This window comes from Gambusia affinis, linkage group LG21 (assembly GCF_019740435.1).
Source record: "Gambusia affinis linkage group LG21, SWU_Gaff_1.0, whole genome shotgun sequence".
NCBI lineage: Eukaryota > Metazoa > Chordata > Actinopteri > Cyprinodontiformes > Poeciliidae > Gambusia > Gambusia affinis.
This window is the reverse complement of record NC_057888.1, coordinates 1,867,537-1,884,399: the sequence shown is the minus strand read 5'-3', so window position 1 is coordinate 1,884,399 and position 16,863 is coordinate 1,867,537. Positions and strand designations below refer to the sequence as shown.

The 16,863-nt window shown below is 36.3% G+C and overlaps 1 protein-coding gene across 1 annotated transcript; it reads left to right on the top strand.

The window, feature by feature from the left end:
- The first annotated feature begins 12,892 nt into the window (after positions 1 to 12,892).
- LOC122824450 (CD276 antigen-like) lies at positions 12,893 to 16,859 on the top strand. The gene is made up of 6 exons (XM_044105164.1): positions 12,893 to 12,983; positions 14,830 to 15,147; positions 15,238 to 15,504; positions 15,801 to 15,903; positions 16,014 to 16,073; positions 16,518 to 16,859. Exons 1-6 carry the CDS (start codon positions 12,923 to 12,925, stop codon positions 16,648 to 16,650), a joined length of 942 nt encoding a protein of 313 aa, XP_043961099.1. The 5' UTR covers positions 12,893 to 12,922; the 3' UTR covers positions 16,651 to 16,859.
- Positions 16,860 to 16,863: the final 4 nt, after the last annotated feature.

Below are 16,863 nucleotides of genomic sequence, written 5' to 3'. Positions count from 1 at the left end.
GTTTCTGCTGTTATTGTCAGAGCTAAAATAAAGAACAGCTTTGTTCCGTGCTGAAGTGAAAGAAAAACTTAAACCTGAAACGGCTCACATTTCCATGTTAACATTTAAATATCTTGCAAATTTACTTTTTTAAAATGCAAATTTACAAAGTTGTAAATATGTAAATATCTGTTTTCATTCCGTCTCTTCCTGTAGATCCCACAGTGATCTGTGTTTTCAGACAGAGCTGCATTTTACCCTGTAATGTTGATCCCAGTTCTGATACAGTAATCCACTGGGATCATTTAACATCAGGACATAACGTCCACTCATACTATGATAGTGAGGACCAGCAGGTCAAAGGTCGGACGTCTCTGTTTAAGGATCTGATCTCCAGAGGAAACGCCTCCTTAAAACTGACAGCAGTGAAGATCCAGGATGAAGGGAGATACGTCTGCTTCAGCAGCACAGAGAGAAGAAGAAGGATGTCATTCATTCAGCTAAAGGTTGAAGGTAGACTGGCTTTATTGTGGTCAGTTTAGTTAGTAAAATATTTATTTACTATTTATTTACTTGGTTTGCAGCTCCAATAACAGAAATCATTATAAGGCTGATAGGAAACAGAATCATCTGCTATTCAGAGGGGATTTATCCTCAACCTGAACTCACCTGGTCTGTTAATCCTCCATCTGAACTGAAGATCCACAGCCCACCCACAGTCCATCAGACTGAAGAGCAGCTTTACAGCATCAGCAGCTCTCTGACGGTTTCATACAGGCCTTATGATGATCAGATGTACAGCTGCACCATCAGCAGCGGCAGAAACATGAAGACAGGGTATTTCCATAAAAGTAAGTAACTTTATTCTTAGTAAAATTTTCTAAATATTATCTTCATTGACCTTTAAATTTAAGTCAAGGTGTGTAAAGTGAATGAAGTACGCACATATGGTGTAAATCAAAGATCAATGGAGCATCGTGTGATTTTCTTTTGACTTGGTTCAAAGATCATATTTTATTACTGCACTACGTTTCAGTAACAGGCAGATTAAACCCACAACTTTATGTTTGTTTAATAGTAGAATCAATCAAAGACCATCCAGAGGCATGTGGGTTTAATCTGACCTTTTTCTTCACAGAGAAGGTTATGGACTCAAGTAAAGCAATTGGAATAATAATTGGAGGATCCCTCCTGTGGATACTGATATTTGGAGTCATAGGAAGTAAGATAAGACTCTGAGTTTGGTTTTAAAATCATTATCATGTTTTGTATTGATGATGCCATCATCTGATTCCAACCAGGTGTTTTACCAAGTTTTTGTTGCTCAGTAATCAAGAAACGCAGGTTGAAAACAGCAGCACGTCAACAGTAAGTGACTAAATAAATACATTATGTAGTTAATATTTATATTGGTAGATAAGCAAATGCATAAAAAATAACTGTTAATGTAAATCATTTTAAGTCTTCTATATTTTCTTTTCTCAGGTAAAACGGAGCTGCAAACCAACAGTAAGTAAATCATCAGGAAATGTTTTGCTTTTTGTTAAACTCTAACGAATTAAGACTGTTTTAAATTTTAAATCTAATTTTCATTCATTACATAATGCACTACGATATATTTATAAAGCAAACAAATGAACTTTTTCCTTCATTAATGATTTAACAGTTCTAGTTCTGAAATTGTGCTGCTCCTGTTGCAGCATTTTGCAGCAACATGTTGCAGCATTTTGCAGCAACATGTTGCAGCATTTTGCAGCATCTCTGTTCCATCAGTTCTGATTTATGTTCATCATTTGTTTGGTCAATATTTCCCTCTGGTTCTGGATGCTGTGCCAGGATTGTTGTTCTCATTTCTTTACCTTTACCTGATGTAATAGTTATGAGACTGTTATAAAGGAACAGACTTCAGTCAGAGGCCTCTTTATTAGACAGACTGCTACTGGAGCTGCTTCACAGCAACGTTTTGAAGAGACGTTGATGAAATGAGTTACATAAAGTGACAGGAGTTTGGATAAATAAAGTATTTTGATTTGGTTCATCAGCCACAGTCTGGTTACAAAAGTATTTTCACCAAAACCATAAAATTAAATACAGTTTCATGTTTCTAAAATAAGTCTGTTTAATCAGACGAATGAAAACCAAAATGAATAAATTAGGATAAAAAACTTTAAGATTAAAGCAATAAGTGAATTTTATTGAACTCCAGATAAAAGTATAGAGTTTAAAAATGCTTTAGATTTCTGCAGAAATCATATTTACATCTAAACATAAATAAATTTTGTGTTGTTCTGATTAAAGTCTTTCTGTTTGTTTGCAGGAACTCGACTGAATCTGAGCGTCTTCAGATGACTTCAGTTTTTCTGGTTCAAGATGAGAAACAACAGGAAGAAACAAGAACTGGAGATAAAAACAAAAAACTGGAGATAAAAACAAAAAACTGGAGATAAAAACAAAAAACTGGAGATAAAAACAAAAAACTGGAGATAAAAACAAAAAACTGGAGATAAAAACAAAAAACTGAAACATTTTAATCATCTGGAATCTTTGGAAACAAACGTTTTTGCTCATGTGTCACTTTAAGTTTTTTACTTTGTTTTTAGTTTGGATAAAAGGTGTGGAGACAGATATGAACGATGTTAAAGGAAAGTAAAGACAGAGAAAAAACATCCATATTGTAATTTAAGATAATCTAAACTCCTTGTGTATTGTTTGAAATTGTTGATCAATGTATTTACAATGATTAATCCTAATTCAATGATCTACAGGCACAACTTAATATTACTTTAGTTTATGTGAATGTGGTGGAGTCGTGTGCTTTTTCCTGTTGAACTGCAAACAAACAGATAAAATAAAAAGTTAACAAAGTGTAAATGTTAGTGATCCACTGGTGGAATCTGAGTTTTGATCTCTGTAATAAGTTTCCTCTGAAATGAAACTCTGCTTGTATTTAATAGTTTGTGTCATCATGGGTTTTCAATCAGATCAGTGAAAGAGACAGACTGGTGATAAATGGCTGAGCAAAGATTTGCCAACCAGGAAGAAGAAGTTTATGAAAACATTTCTATTGCAAATGTGTTCAAAACATGAACATTTTGGAGAACAGTGTAGAAACTCCAGCTACAGGATGAGAGTTATTCCATGAGCAGATCTCTTCTGGATCTGGTCTGCTGTGCATCACCAGAACCAGAACCAGAACCAGAACCAGAACCAGAACCAGAACCAAACATAGACAAGCAGCATTCAGCTGCTCCTGTATACGAGAACAAACTTCCAGAAAACTGAAAACCTGCTGAAACACTGACTTCTTTTAAATCAAGGTTAAAACTCCACCTGTTTAGATCTGCCTTTGATTAACAACAACTGCAAAATAGATTATTAGAGTTTAGATAACATTTTATTACTGCTCTTTTTTAACACACAGCTTATTTTTTTATCATGTGAAGGAACTTGAACTTATTACTGAAATATGCTATTTAAATAAACTTGATGTGATTTGACCATTGGTGGGATGAAAGCTTTTTTTACTTTTTGTGCTTTTACATATGAATGTGTTGTGTTTGCTTCAGAGTTGTAGTTTTGGTTTTCAATTAAAGCAAAACAAAAAAATTTAAAAACTTATTTTCAGTAGAGAAAAGAAAAGAAGTCAGAAGCTGATATTTTTTGAAGCAGCCCTCTGTCATCCTGATGCTCCTGACGGGAATCTCTCTCAATCCCTCCATGTTTGGCATCATTCTCTCAGCCTGCAGCTGCTCTCCTGCAGGAGGCAAAAGTTGCCAATTATACCTTCAGACACTCAGCAGCAGAAGAGATGAAGGTTGACAGAGTAACACATCCTGTCTTGGTCTCCAGGGCCGACGTTGGAAACAAAGAGGATCAATAGGGAGGAACCAACCTGAGCCCTGGAGATGGTAACCATGGTGACTCCCAACATTTACAGCCAATCACTGTCATTTATTTTACATAATTTACTATTGAAAATATATATGTATATATGCTTAGTGATAGGTTTTTATGTTCACTACAAATATAAATACTTAGGACTGTAAGAAATTATGTCTGCTCTTAGAGTGTGTGTGTGTGTGTGTGTGCGTGTGTGTGTGCGTGTGTGTGTGTGTGTGTGTGTGTGTGTGTGTGTGTGTGTGTGTGTGTGTGTGTGTGTGTGTGTGTGTGTGTGTGTCTTTAAGTGATGTTAGCAGCAGGAAGTGTGCAGAGTTGAGGACCAGATAACCTGAAGATTACAGTTGACACCTAACAGGAAAGTACATCAAAGATTAAGGGTCAAAGGTTTATGACCTACAGGGACACAAGAACTGAAGTTTGTGACCCAGAGAATCTCTGGAGCTGGAAATGCAGGATGACACCATTGTTTAAGTACTGACTTGTGACTGACTGTGTTGACAGCTGTGTTTTCTGTTTGCCACTCTGTCTATGCAAATGATTTGTAACTTAAACTACACCTCAATGTGATAAATATGTAATTGCAAAGCAGCATGTTAGAACTGGTCTGGAGACAGAGATGAGGAGTTGTCCCTGTGCAGAGTTCTCTGTTCAGTTGTAAAATATTTAACCGTCTCCCTGTGTTTTTATTTTTGTCCAGTGAAAATGTCAGGTTATAGATCTGACACTTAGTGTCTGTTGCTCTTTATCTGTGAAACTGTTTGTGCTTTAGTGAGTGCAATCAGTTGATCTTTTTACTTTTTATTTTTGTATAAATCAACAAATCTTCCTAAATTAACTCTGCTGTGCAACAAAAAAGCTAAAAACAGAAACACACTTTATTGTTTGGTGAAGAAAATGGATCCTTATGCATGAGAGCAAACTACAGACAACTCAACTGGTTCAGTTTGAATGTGACTGTTATCATCAGTGGAGTGTAAAACAGCGTGAAAGGAAAGTTGTGCAACAATCCTCCAGGCTCGTTGCCTGGGTCGGTGCTGTGAGGAGAAGTTTTCATTCAGAACCATGACTGAGACGGTTTGGTTTCTGTTTCTGGCGATGCTGAACTTTCTGGGCTCCGTTTTTATCCAAACAGGTAAGAGAAATATTTATCTGTTATTTGATTTTACTTTAATGTTAACAGTTTGGTTTTTAAAGCAAAGATCAAACAAATATACCAAGAAACACGAATGAATGAGATTTAAAATTAAAAAGAAACTAAATATGATGTAAATTTATACAGATAGTCAAAAATAAAGATTTAGGACATTTTATAAATCCTGTGTAAAACCTGCATGGTGTTAAGAGTTAAGGGTGAAGTCTGGGACATTTAAACACATCAAACCATATAAAATACAAAAAATTAAAATGATTTCTGATTTGATCCATCAAATCTGATCAGCTGATGATTAATAAGAGCAGAAATTATTATTATTACTGTAGTAAATCTACATAAGTTGCCCATTTTAACCTCAAACCTTCAGTCAGAATTAACCCAAGATGTTTATGGCTTGAAGGTGAAAACTAAAGCAGTTTCTTCAAAGACAAATTTCTAACAAAACAAGCTGAAAATGATTTTAATGTAAAATAAAACAACTATTTTATATACACAACAATAACAATGAGTTTTTAACTTTCATTAAACTTAAATGCATATTTTTACAAATATATTTATTGTAAAATGCTTGGAGATATAAATAAACTGAAGTGAATTAAATCTGCTGCAGATTAGATTTAGTTTTATTGAATCTTGTGGAACCGGCTGGGAAACATTTTGACAAAGTGACTTAAAGAACAATGAGAACAGAAACACTCTAATGCATTATATGACTAAACTGTTGTATTTCCTTATTTTACCTCATGAAATATGAACCTGTGTAGATGTGACCTTTGACCTTCTGGATTTGAACATGTATGTGTGAGGTGAGGTCAATAAATGCACAATTTGAAGTTATTTTAATCTACTTATTCTAGTGTAAACAGAGCAGTAGGTAGTCTGACCTACTGAGGGAATAAATTAAGAAAATAACTCATGCAGAAGTTAATCAGACTGCATAAAGTGCAGGTCGCTGCATGTGCGTGTGGCTCCGCCCTGCTCTGCTGCAGGAGTGGAGAGGATCCCACATGATTTGCACCTGACTCACCAACAAGCAACAGGATGGAGCTGCAACAAGTTAAACTGAAGCTGAACACTTAGAAATCACACTGCTTACTGAAATATTGGTCTGAAAAGGAAAGCAGCAAAATCTGAATTAAAATCATATTTATGGTTTACTTTGGGTTCAGACCTACAAGTAAAGTTAATCAGTCGGGCTGGATTGGGCTCAGACACAAAGCCTATGGGGTCAGGCTCTAATGTGGGACGGACAGTGACCAAAGGCTGGGCTCTCTGGGAATCTGAGCTGGTGTGAGAGGATGAGAGGTTCCGGTTAGATGTGGCTGGACTCACCTCAAAGCAGAACCATTAGCCTGAAGTGGGTGTGAAAGAGTCCAGAAGGAGTTTTAGGAAGGTTCTCTCCTCAACTGTCATGAAGCCTCACACAAAAATCTGATTGTGACTGAAGAACCACCAACCTGAACTTTCATCCTGTCATCATCACAGATACTGAAGTGACCTGTGTGCACAATCAGAGCTGCATTTTACCCTGCATGTTTCACATGGACTCTGTCTCCATCGTCCACTGGATCCACATGACAGACGGAGAGCCTCGTGCACATTTCTACAACAACCAAAATCAGCTTTTCTTCCAGAACCAGGAGTTCAGAGGCAGGACGTCACTTTTCAAAGATCAGCTCTCCAGAGGAAATGCATCTCTGCTGCTGACAGGAGTGAAGGTTCAGGATGAAGGAAAATACAAATGCTTTGTTTTCACAGAGAACAGAAACAAAGAGTTATATGTCTACCTAAAAATAGATGGTAAAACATTTTTCTTAAGATTGTTCTTTGCTTCTAATCAGTTTGCTTTGACTTTGCTCTTTTCTGGTTTTGCTTGCAGCTCCAGTCTCTGCAGTCAACATCCTCCATGTAGACAACAGGATTATCTGCAGCTCAGATGGGATCTACCCTCAGCCTGAAGTCAGCTGGTCCACTGAGCCTCCATCCAACACGGCTTTAAAAGCCATAACTTCTTCCAAGTGGACTGAGCAGCAGCTTTACAACATCAGCAGCTCTCTGATATTTCCAGACGGAGGATCTGATCTGACCTACAGCTGCACTGTCAGCACGCGCAGCAACAAGATCACTCAGATCTTTAAAAAACCAGGTAAGCAGCAGCCCAGATTGCACCACTTCAGTCTGATGCTTCTTTTAACATCTTCCCTTGAATCATTAACATATTTGACAAACAAATGAAGAAAGGCTTCATTTTGGTTAGCTGTAAATCTCAGAAACATTTGTGGGTGGCAACAGTGAAAGACTTTACCTCAGTGCTGCTTGTAAGACATAAAATATATTAAAAAATAAGTTTTTAAAAAGGTGGAGGGGTGTGAGAGTCCCAGTGAAGGTAGGAGCTCAGGGGTTTTATGCCACAGGCTATAAAAATGTACCAAGCATGGAAACAAGGAACTAATTTTCTCTCTAAAAGTAAAACATCTTTATTAGGAGCATTCTTTATTTCTAGTCATGTTGGTTTGACGTCACTGATTTCTTTTTCCTCTGTTTGCAGTTCCAGTCTCTACAGTCAGCGTCTCTCAGGATGGAAACAGGATCACCTGCAGCTCAGAGGGGATCTACCCTCAACCTGAACTCACCTGGTCCACTGAGCCTCCATCCAACACGGCTTTAAAGTACACATCTGTTACCAAGTGGACTGAGCAGCAGCTTTACAACATCAGCAGCTCTCTGAGCGTTTCAGACTCTGATCTGATCTACAGCTGCAGCGTCAGCACAACCAGCAGCAAGATCAAAATGATTGTCAACAAACCAAGTAAGATGCAGTGTGCAGAAACTATCGATAAAAAATGAGATTTACATCATTTGACAATAAATAAATAGATAAATAAATAACTCAATGATCAAATAAATAAAAAGCTATTAAGATTTGCTGAAATCTTTAACTGGACCAAAATAATCTAATAAACAATTTATTTCAATGTTAATGTTTATTAATCACAGAGGTCTGCTGACTGCAGGAGCAGAAAAACATTTTTAATAAAATGGCTTTAACCACATTTAGCTGTACAGTTATCTTTAAATAACAGGACATTTAGAAACATTTTCATATAACTTATTGGCAAGAAAATATCAGGATCTGTTCCTTTTCTGTGTCTCTGTGTTGTCTTGTCTCTCCTTGATTGTTCCCACCTCTGTTCTGTGTTCCTCGTCTGTTTGTCCATCACCTGTTCTCACAGTTTGTGAGCTTCTGCATCCGCTCCTTTGTGTTTGTTTTTGTATTTTCTGGATTATTCTTTGTCATTAAATTTATTATTTATTCTATCTGGGTCTCAGCATCTGCCTCCACCACCACTCTCACAGCAACTCATGACAGAAAAGAAAAGAAAATCTAAATAAAAGAGACATGTTCACACTTAAATATGTTTTTTTTGTTTTATGCCCTTCAAATGATAACGTTAAGTTTGTTTTGTGTTTTATCGTTTTAGTTTCCACCGATGTTAAAAATCCAGAAACAATCCCATGCATCTCCTCGAACATGTTTCTGTCGAGCTTCATGTGGAAGTTCAACCACAGTCAGGTCATCCTGCTCCAGACGGAAAGCGGCGTCTCCTACGATGCTGCGTGGAGGAAACATGTGAAGAAGGTCTCAGACTCTGGTGATCTGACACTGCAGGACTTATCTTCAGCACATGAGGGGATTTACACATGTGAAGTCCAAAATGAGGAGGAGACGATCCTTTCTGACGTCCTGCTGAGGATTTGTCCATGTAAGATCATTTACTGAACTGTTTCTGAACCCAATTGCATTAATTCTTGTTATTTATAGAAATATTGGATCAACAATACAAACACAGCAGGCTCATTTTTTAAGATGAAAAGTGTATTTTGTGAAGGTGTTCAACAGTTTTCCTTGGGGATTTCTGTGGAGGTTCATAAGGAATGTTACGTCTTGATTTGGGCTGTTTGGTTCCTGCATGTTTGGTGTCAAAGATTAGTCTGTACCGCTGGTATAAGTTACACCGTTTCTGGTGACAGTTGGACTTTGTCAAGGTTTCCCTTTGTCACCGATTCTGATCACAACCTTTCTGGACAGAATTTCTATGTGAATCTGTTTAGATGGTTTTTGCACATGTTGTGGTTTTGTTGGAAGTGTAGCCGTTGTCATCAGGATAAAAACTCCTAAATGGATGGAAATGAAGTATGTGGGATGCTTTAGTCTTGATATCCTGAGGAAGATCCAGAATGTGTTGGAGGGAATATCTTTCACCATCGAATTCCCGGCAGCCAAATGTAAAATGCTGTTCGCCAAGATTGTCATGGAAAAAAATTACATTAACAAGAATCTGGATGAGAAGAAGTGAGAAATTTATGAAAACCTTGCAAGATGAGAACAAAAATACAGTCAGTGAGTCTATTGAATCTGCTCTGGATAAAACTGGATTCCAGCTGCTTTTATAGGTTTTGATCTTATAACAGCAGGATTTCGTGGATGTTTCCCAACGAGAAGAGAGGCTTGATTGAATGTCAGGTGTGAAGATTTGATCGTCATGCACCAAGGATTCTGTGTAGCCCAACACAGATGGTCTGGCTAAGGAGGAGAGGGTTGTGTTTAATGCTAAAGAGGTCAGCTTTGAACCTGATTAGTTCTCAGAGAGAGGAAAGTAACACTTAAATAACCTCATGCATCCAGAACTTACCTCCTGCGTTTATGACACTGAGAGCAGCTGACCAATCTTATCATATATACAGAAAACATAAAGCAGAGGAGCAGTGAAGAGCATGTTTTAAGATTTTCCATTACACCTTAACCCAGATAAGTGGAAGATAAAGTTATAGGAAGGTTCTCTCACCGACTGTCATGATGCCTCACACAATGTGACCAAAGAACCACCAACCTGAACTTTCATCCTGTCATCATCAGATACTGAAGTGACCTGTGTGCACAATCAGAGATGCATTTTACCCTGCATGTTTCACATGGACTCTGTCTCCATCGTCCACTGGATCCACATGACAGACGGAGAGCCTCGTGCACATTTCTACAACAGTAAGAAAAACCAGGTCAACCAGCAGGACCCGCACTTCAGAGGCAGGACGTCACTTTTCAAAGATCAGCTCTCCAGAGGAGATGCATCGCTGCTGCTGACCGGAGTGAAGGTTCAGGATGAAGGAAAATACAAATGCTTTGCCATCGCCAAGGATGGAAGAAAAGAATTAAATGTCTACCTAAATGTAGAAGGTAAAATAATGCCAACAGGTTGATATTTACTACAACAGGCTTGAATTAAGGGCAGCTGGACGTTTGCTGAGTTTTTTCTTATCCAGTAGTCGGCCTGGAACTGCTCCCAGCACCACGGTCCTCCATGTGCTTAAAAAACTCAACTTCAAGTTTCTGAACTGCAGATTTTCAGAACCGACAGAATTTTTGACACTTTTCAAATCATTTTCAGAAAAAAACTGACAGAAAATCTCGTTTTCCTAAATTTATGTCTGTTGTATACTGTAAAATATCTTTATGATTTTTCTCTGTTACTGGTCAAACTGGTCTGACGTTGCTGCTGGTTGTGTTCTGTTTGCAGCTCCGGTCTCTGAAGTAAACATCCTGCAGGTAGAAAACAGGATCATCTGCAGCTCAGACGGGATCTACCCTAAACCAGAACTCAGCTGGTCCACCATCCCTCCATTCACCACCATGTTAAAATACTCATCTACAGTCAACTGGACCGAGCAGCAGCTTTACAACATCAGCAGCTCTCTGGTGGTTTCAGACCGAGGACCGGACTGGATCTACAGCTGCACCGTCAGAACCCGCAGCAACAAAGTCACCAAGTTCCTGATATGTAGGAAATGCTGATTAAATCATTTTTGTCAGAAATTAGTGTTTATCTGTCGTATTTGGATGAGGTGCATTTTTCTGTGTTTCTGATTTTGTTTTTCTGCTTCTGTTTCAGGGAACGTCAGTGAAGAAACAGTCATTGCTGCATTCTTCACTGTTTGTGGGATTGTGTTGGTAACATTGTCATGTTCTGTGCCTCGCTCAAGAAATAGTGGAAAATAATGATAAAAACTTATTGGATGTAAAGCTGTGATCATATTCCTCTGAAGATACTTAGAGAAAAAAACAACAAATCCAAAGATCAGAGACAACAGCAACCCGTCAAGAATAACAACTTCCTTCTTTTTCCTCTGGACAAAAAAAGAGCCTTTCTGAAATTATTTAACATTTTTTCCCCCCATTTTTTACACAGTTTGTGGCTCATTGTAGCATTTCTGAATTTAAAAACCTGGAGTAACTGAGCTTCAGATTATTGTTATTTAGTTCAACCCCAGATATAAAACTTTACTTGTTTTGTCTAAACAGAGCAACTAATCCATGGTGAATCCTTCCCCACTGGCTGCTTTAATCTAAACCCACTTGTTTAGAGTTTTATTTGAAACGTAATCAATTGCAAATTTATTGACAGAATCTGACTTGATGTCGTGTTTTTATTGTTGATTCTATGTTGCATTGTGTTTCTGTGTTTGATTTGATGTAAAGCACTTTGAAATGCCTTGCTACTGAAATGTGCTATACAAATAAAGTTTGATTTGATTTTTGATTTAACCACAGCAAAATGTTTAAAATGTAGCTTTCAGAAAAAAAATTACATTTAAAATTTCACAGCTGTTGTTGCCATATTTGCTATAATGGCCCCTGATTATTTCTGTTTGACTGCTGCCTATTTTTAATTTCAAATACAGAAGATAATTTACCTCCAAATGAGCTGGGAAACATTATAATTAATATGCTTCTCAATATACCATATTAATTGTAGACTAAGTGGAATTTTCTATTTACCTTCACAATTCACCTTTTATTTTATTTAACAGGAATGTAAATATAATATCATGTATAAGTAAATATGTGTGATATAATATTGTAAAGAAACAATTATAAGTGTATCTGTGTAGAACGTAGAAAGAATAATTTCTACATTCTAATATTTCTGCTTTATGTTTCTATTTTGTTGTTTCCTTTTATAATATTCTTTATTGTAAATATAATTCTTTTGGACCTGAGTACTCAAGGTCAACCTGGACAGGTCGCTGGTCCATCGCAGACACAAACATTTCAAATATGTTCAGAAATATAAGGCTACCCATCCTCCACAGTGACATATGGTAGTGGCAGCATCATGCTCTATGATGTGTTTCTTCACCAAGAAAGCTGCTCAAATGGAAAGGAAGAAAAATAGAGTTAAATCATAAAAATAGAGTTAAATCATAAAAATAGAGTTAAATCATTAGAGTGGAGTAGGCCGTAGTACTGTCTACTGGTTTGAAAAACATCGAGACTAAAGTCCTGCTGCTCCTTCAGTAGCATGTTCAGCAGGAAATCAAGGCTAAACAAATAAATACAGAACCAGATATTTTACCTACTGAGAGAGAAAGTGAAACTGTTAGCAGCTCTGTCAGCTGATGGTTGGGTTCGGCCGGTTCTACAGAAACATAAAACAGAGGAAACTTATAAGAGTTGGAAGAAATAGTTGCAGCTAATGCATAAATGGAGAGTAGTAGGAGAAAGTAGCAGAAACAGTGAAACGGCCCATGTAGCTATTTAACATTATTAATAAATGTAAGTTTCCTTTAGGCATCAGGGAGAATCCTCTCCATCATAACGATGTCATTAATCTAGTTTTTTATAAGCTGTTTGTATTTTTAAACAAGCAATAGAACATTTCCTGTGAAAATGTTTCTTTTCTCAAGAAGTAATTTGAACAGAAGCAAAAACTTGATGGAATGTGGTTCAGCTACGTTCTGCACGTCTTTGTGAATCTTCAGGTTTTAGTCACTGTGACTCTCCCAGTTTCTGATTAACTTCGGATCAGTAAACAGCTGATCATCATCATCAACATGTCGGAGACATTTTACTTTAACTTATTTATGTTTTTTCTTCTGTCTGTTTCTGGATCCGGTGAGTTAAACATTTAAACATTGATTGTTCTTTTTTTCTCTGTTTGCTGTGATTTTCTTCTGGTTTTCAATCTGAGAACTGAAGAAAAACCAGGAAACAAAACGACCGACGACGTTTCACAACAATTAGTGACAGAAAATATTACTGTGAAATAATGAGATTACTGAAGAACCATTTATTTCTTCACTTTCTTTATTCAGACTGAAAGAAAATGTTTTATTTATAAAGAAACCTGATTTATTTCAGCTGAAATGTTGGATCTGATTTTCATTCAGCTGCTCATAGTGAGGATGATATTAAAGTTTTACTCAAAAGAAACTTATTCTGTTTCATTTAAATTATGTAATAAAATATAAAATGTGGTTATGTGTGTTTCTAACTCTAATCATGCCAAACTGACATAAAATATTCACGATGCATAAAAACAGAATAAAAAGTAAATTTTTCTCTTTTTCTTAATAAATGCAGGTTTTTAGTTTAGGCTTCCTAATTCTTTAATTAATGCTGAATATGGGGAACCAGATGTGAGGTTTTCTACACAGATATTTATAATTTTACAATCTGCTATTCATACATTAAAACATTTAAACTGACAGGTGAAGCGTTTTCTCTCTACTAAAAAGGACAAATATATTTCATTTTGGCTTAAAGTCCTGAAGTGAAATCAAACTTTGTGTCGTTAACTAATTTAAATCTTTAGCATCAAAATAAAAGATTAAAGTCTGAGCGCTTCAGTGAAATCTTATCAAACAAGACTGAAGACATTTTTTCTTTCCTTTGAACCAACAGAACCAACAGAACCAACAGAACCAATAGAACCAGTTTCTCACATAAATCTAAACTATTCGCTCTACAAACTCTTCCAGTTTGGGAAAGTCGTTCAGTGTTTAACTTTAAAATTAAATTGTTTTCTGATCATTTAAATTATCTGAAGTTATTCCAGTTTGCAGTTTTTTAAAATGTTCTCAGTTATTTCACTGAAATAATGTGTTTCTTTATAATTCACAATATGGTGTAATTATTTTTGTTTGAGTTCATTTCATTTAGTTTTGCCTCAAATTCATTGTAAGTGTTTTTTTTTTAAATATAAAATAAAACAAATGACTAAAATCTTATATTTTGCGCTGATGTTCTGGAAGACTTTGGTTTTTCATTTGGACTTCAATCATTAACTTTCTTCACAATGTTCTGCATTTTGTCTTTTCCATTTAGTCAAAAACAAATCAACATAACTCAAAACCACACTCAGTAGAAAACAGTTCACCTCTAAGCAACACCAAACAGAATCACCTTTGACCTTTAGTAGCCCATCCCACTTCCGGTATACTCAGTACACAAGACAGAATAAACACAGGAAGACCAAATAAATGGTTCCTACATGTTTCTGTTAAATAATAATAAAACAGATTAACGTTCATTAAAAATATTTACTGTCTTTAACCTTTCAGCAGTTTTAATTTTTAAACAACTGAACTAATTATGTTCCGTACTTTCTGAAATAAACTCATTATCTTTCTTATCACAAAACACAACTGTGCATATTTATACCTGCTTTTTCCGAAGAACAGGAAGCGCAGTTTGCCTAAAACACACGAAGAAGAAACAAGCCGCCCTTCAAAATAAAAGCGCGAATGGCCACAAGGTGTCACTATTGGACCAACGAACAACCAGGAGCATTTTAACCCTTTAGAAACCATTTACAGTCTGAACAGCCTGAGAATCTGGACTGACTGAACGAGAAGCTTCTTAATTATTTATTGATTATGAAACTGATTTAGTGACAGAAAAACCTAAACATGAAATCTGAACCAAAGTTAAAATAATTCCTTCCTGTTTCCTGTTGCAGATCCAGAGGTTTCCTGTGTTTTCAGACAGAGCTGCATGTTACCCTGTCAGATCCAGAGTGGCTCTGATCCGCTCATCCACTGGTACCAAGTGACATCTGAAGATAATCTGGTTCACTCCTACTATAGTGGCAGAGATCAGATGGGTTACCAGAACCAGAACTTTCAGAACCGGACATCACTGTTCCAGGATCAGATCTCCAGAGGAAACGCCTCTCTGCTGCTGAAGGAGGTGAAGATCCAGGATGAGGGGAGATATAAATGTTACACCAGCACCATCAGAGGATTTAAAGAATCATTTATAAACATGAAAACAGAAGGTGGGACTGAAATAATATCATTCATTTATTTCCAGCTGCTTTTCTTTGGTGCATTTTCTTCTATTTTCTTCTATTTTCTTCTATTTTCAGCTCCAGTCTCTGACATCAGGATCCATCAGGATGGAAACAGGATCACCTGCAGCTCAGAGGGGATCTACCCTCAACCTGAACTCACCTGGTCCACTGAGCCTCCATCCAACACGACTCTGAATGAAAGTACCAGGATCCAGGAAACTGAAGATCAACTTTACAACATCAGCAGCTCTCTGATGGTTCCAGACAATGAGACTGATTGGACCTACAGCTGCACCATCAGAACCAGGAGCAACAACATGACAGAAACTTTTAAAAAATCAGGTGAGAAAACAACAACTGATTTATGATGTTATTATTTCTAGAAGCAGATTAAATCTTTATTTTCTCTTGTCTGATAGTAAAACCAGGTTAGAAAGAGGCAAAGGAATAAGTTTTATTTCCAAACATATCAGATCTAGAAACAGAAACAACTGAATCAGAATACAGTAGAATCTTTCAGATACATAAGTGATGGCATTTCTTTATATAATAAAATTATAACCTTATTGTGCTGCTGTAGAATGACTAAATCACAGGAACATTAAACTTCTCCGTCTCTTTTTATGCATGACTTCCAGATAAAGAAGATTTTTTATTCTGGGTGCTGATTGGTGGTTTGGCTGCAGCAGGAGTGGCTCTACTAATCATTACAGTAATGATAATCAGATGTTTATGTAAAAGGTAAAACTACATTCAATGTTCTCTTTTAAATTTACTGTTGTTTTTCTCTGAACTAAATAATTCTCTTGTCCTAAATTTATTCATTTTCTATGTCTGTTTTATTCTTATAGAGTTAAAAATAAAAAGAGTAAAACTGGATCAGCATCAGATGGAAATCCTGAAAACAGAGAGTAAGTAAACAATGAAAAACTCTCTCAGTGTCGTCAATGAATGACTTTTTAAATGTTTAAAATGAAAGTTTGTCACTTTACTGACTGAGAAACCAGAATTTTCTTTAACATTGTAAATTTTGCTATTGAGTGAAAATAATATTTTGATCAATTTTAATTCATTTTATCTCAAAAACTTTTCTACAAGAAGAAAGAAAAGTTTTATTTTCTCTTCTAACAAAACCAGAAGGGAAAACTAACATAATTAAATCCCCTTTAAATTCACAAAACACATTAAAATGTAAAAAACAAAAAACATTTAACTTCTTCAGATAATGATCATGGTGATGGGGGGCATAGAAAAGTTAACAATCACATTTATATTTGGTCTTTAAAAATATGAGTTTGTTCTAAAGAAAACAAGTTAATATAAACTAAACTGTGTGATGGTGAATTTTGTTGCAGGAGTTTTGAGAAGACCCCTTTAAACGGTAACATACAAGGATCTGACATTCAAAAAGAATCAAGTGAACAGGAAAATACAGAAGATGCTACCGAAGAGAAGTCCAGCGAGAGGGACCCCTTGAAAACAGAATGATTCCAGATGTGCTGCAGCTGTGAGGGGGCGGAGCCTAAAAGAAGAAAAAGGAGAGAAAAATGACTGGAAACAAGAAAACCAGACAAACAGGAGAAACTAGGAAACAACAAAGATCCAAAACATCAAGAATCAACTGAACACAAAACAACAGAGAACTGAAGTTAATCTATAAAATATAAGTTTTATAGATTAAATGTTGCTGATGAAGGAAAT

Excerpts from the sequence above, each read along its gene's own strand:
- LOC122824450 (XM_044105164.1), top strand. The coding sequence starts at position 12,923 with ATGTCGGAGACATTTTACTTTAACTTATTTATGTTTTTTCTTCTGTCT. Across the intron at positions 15,904-16,013 it reads ATCAGATGTTTATGTAAAAG|AGTTAAAAATAAAAAGAGTA; the intron begins GTAAAACTACAT and ends TTATTCTTATAG. Across the intron at positions 16,074-16,517 it reads GGAAATCCTGAAAACAGAGA|GAGTTTTGAGAAGACCCCTT; the intron begins GTAAGTAAACAA and ends ATTTTGTTGCAG.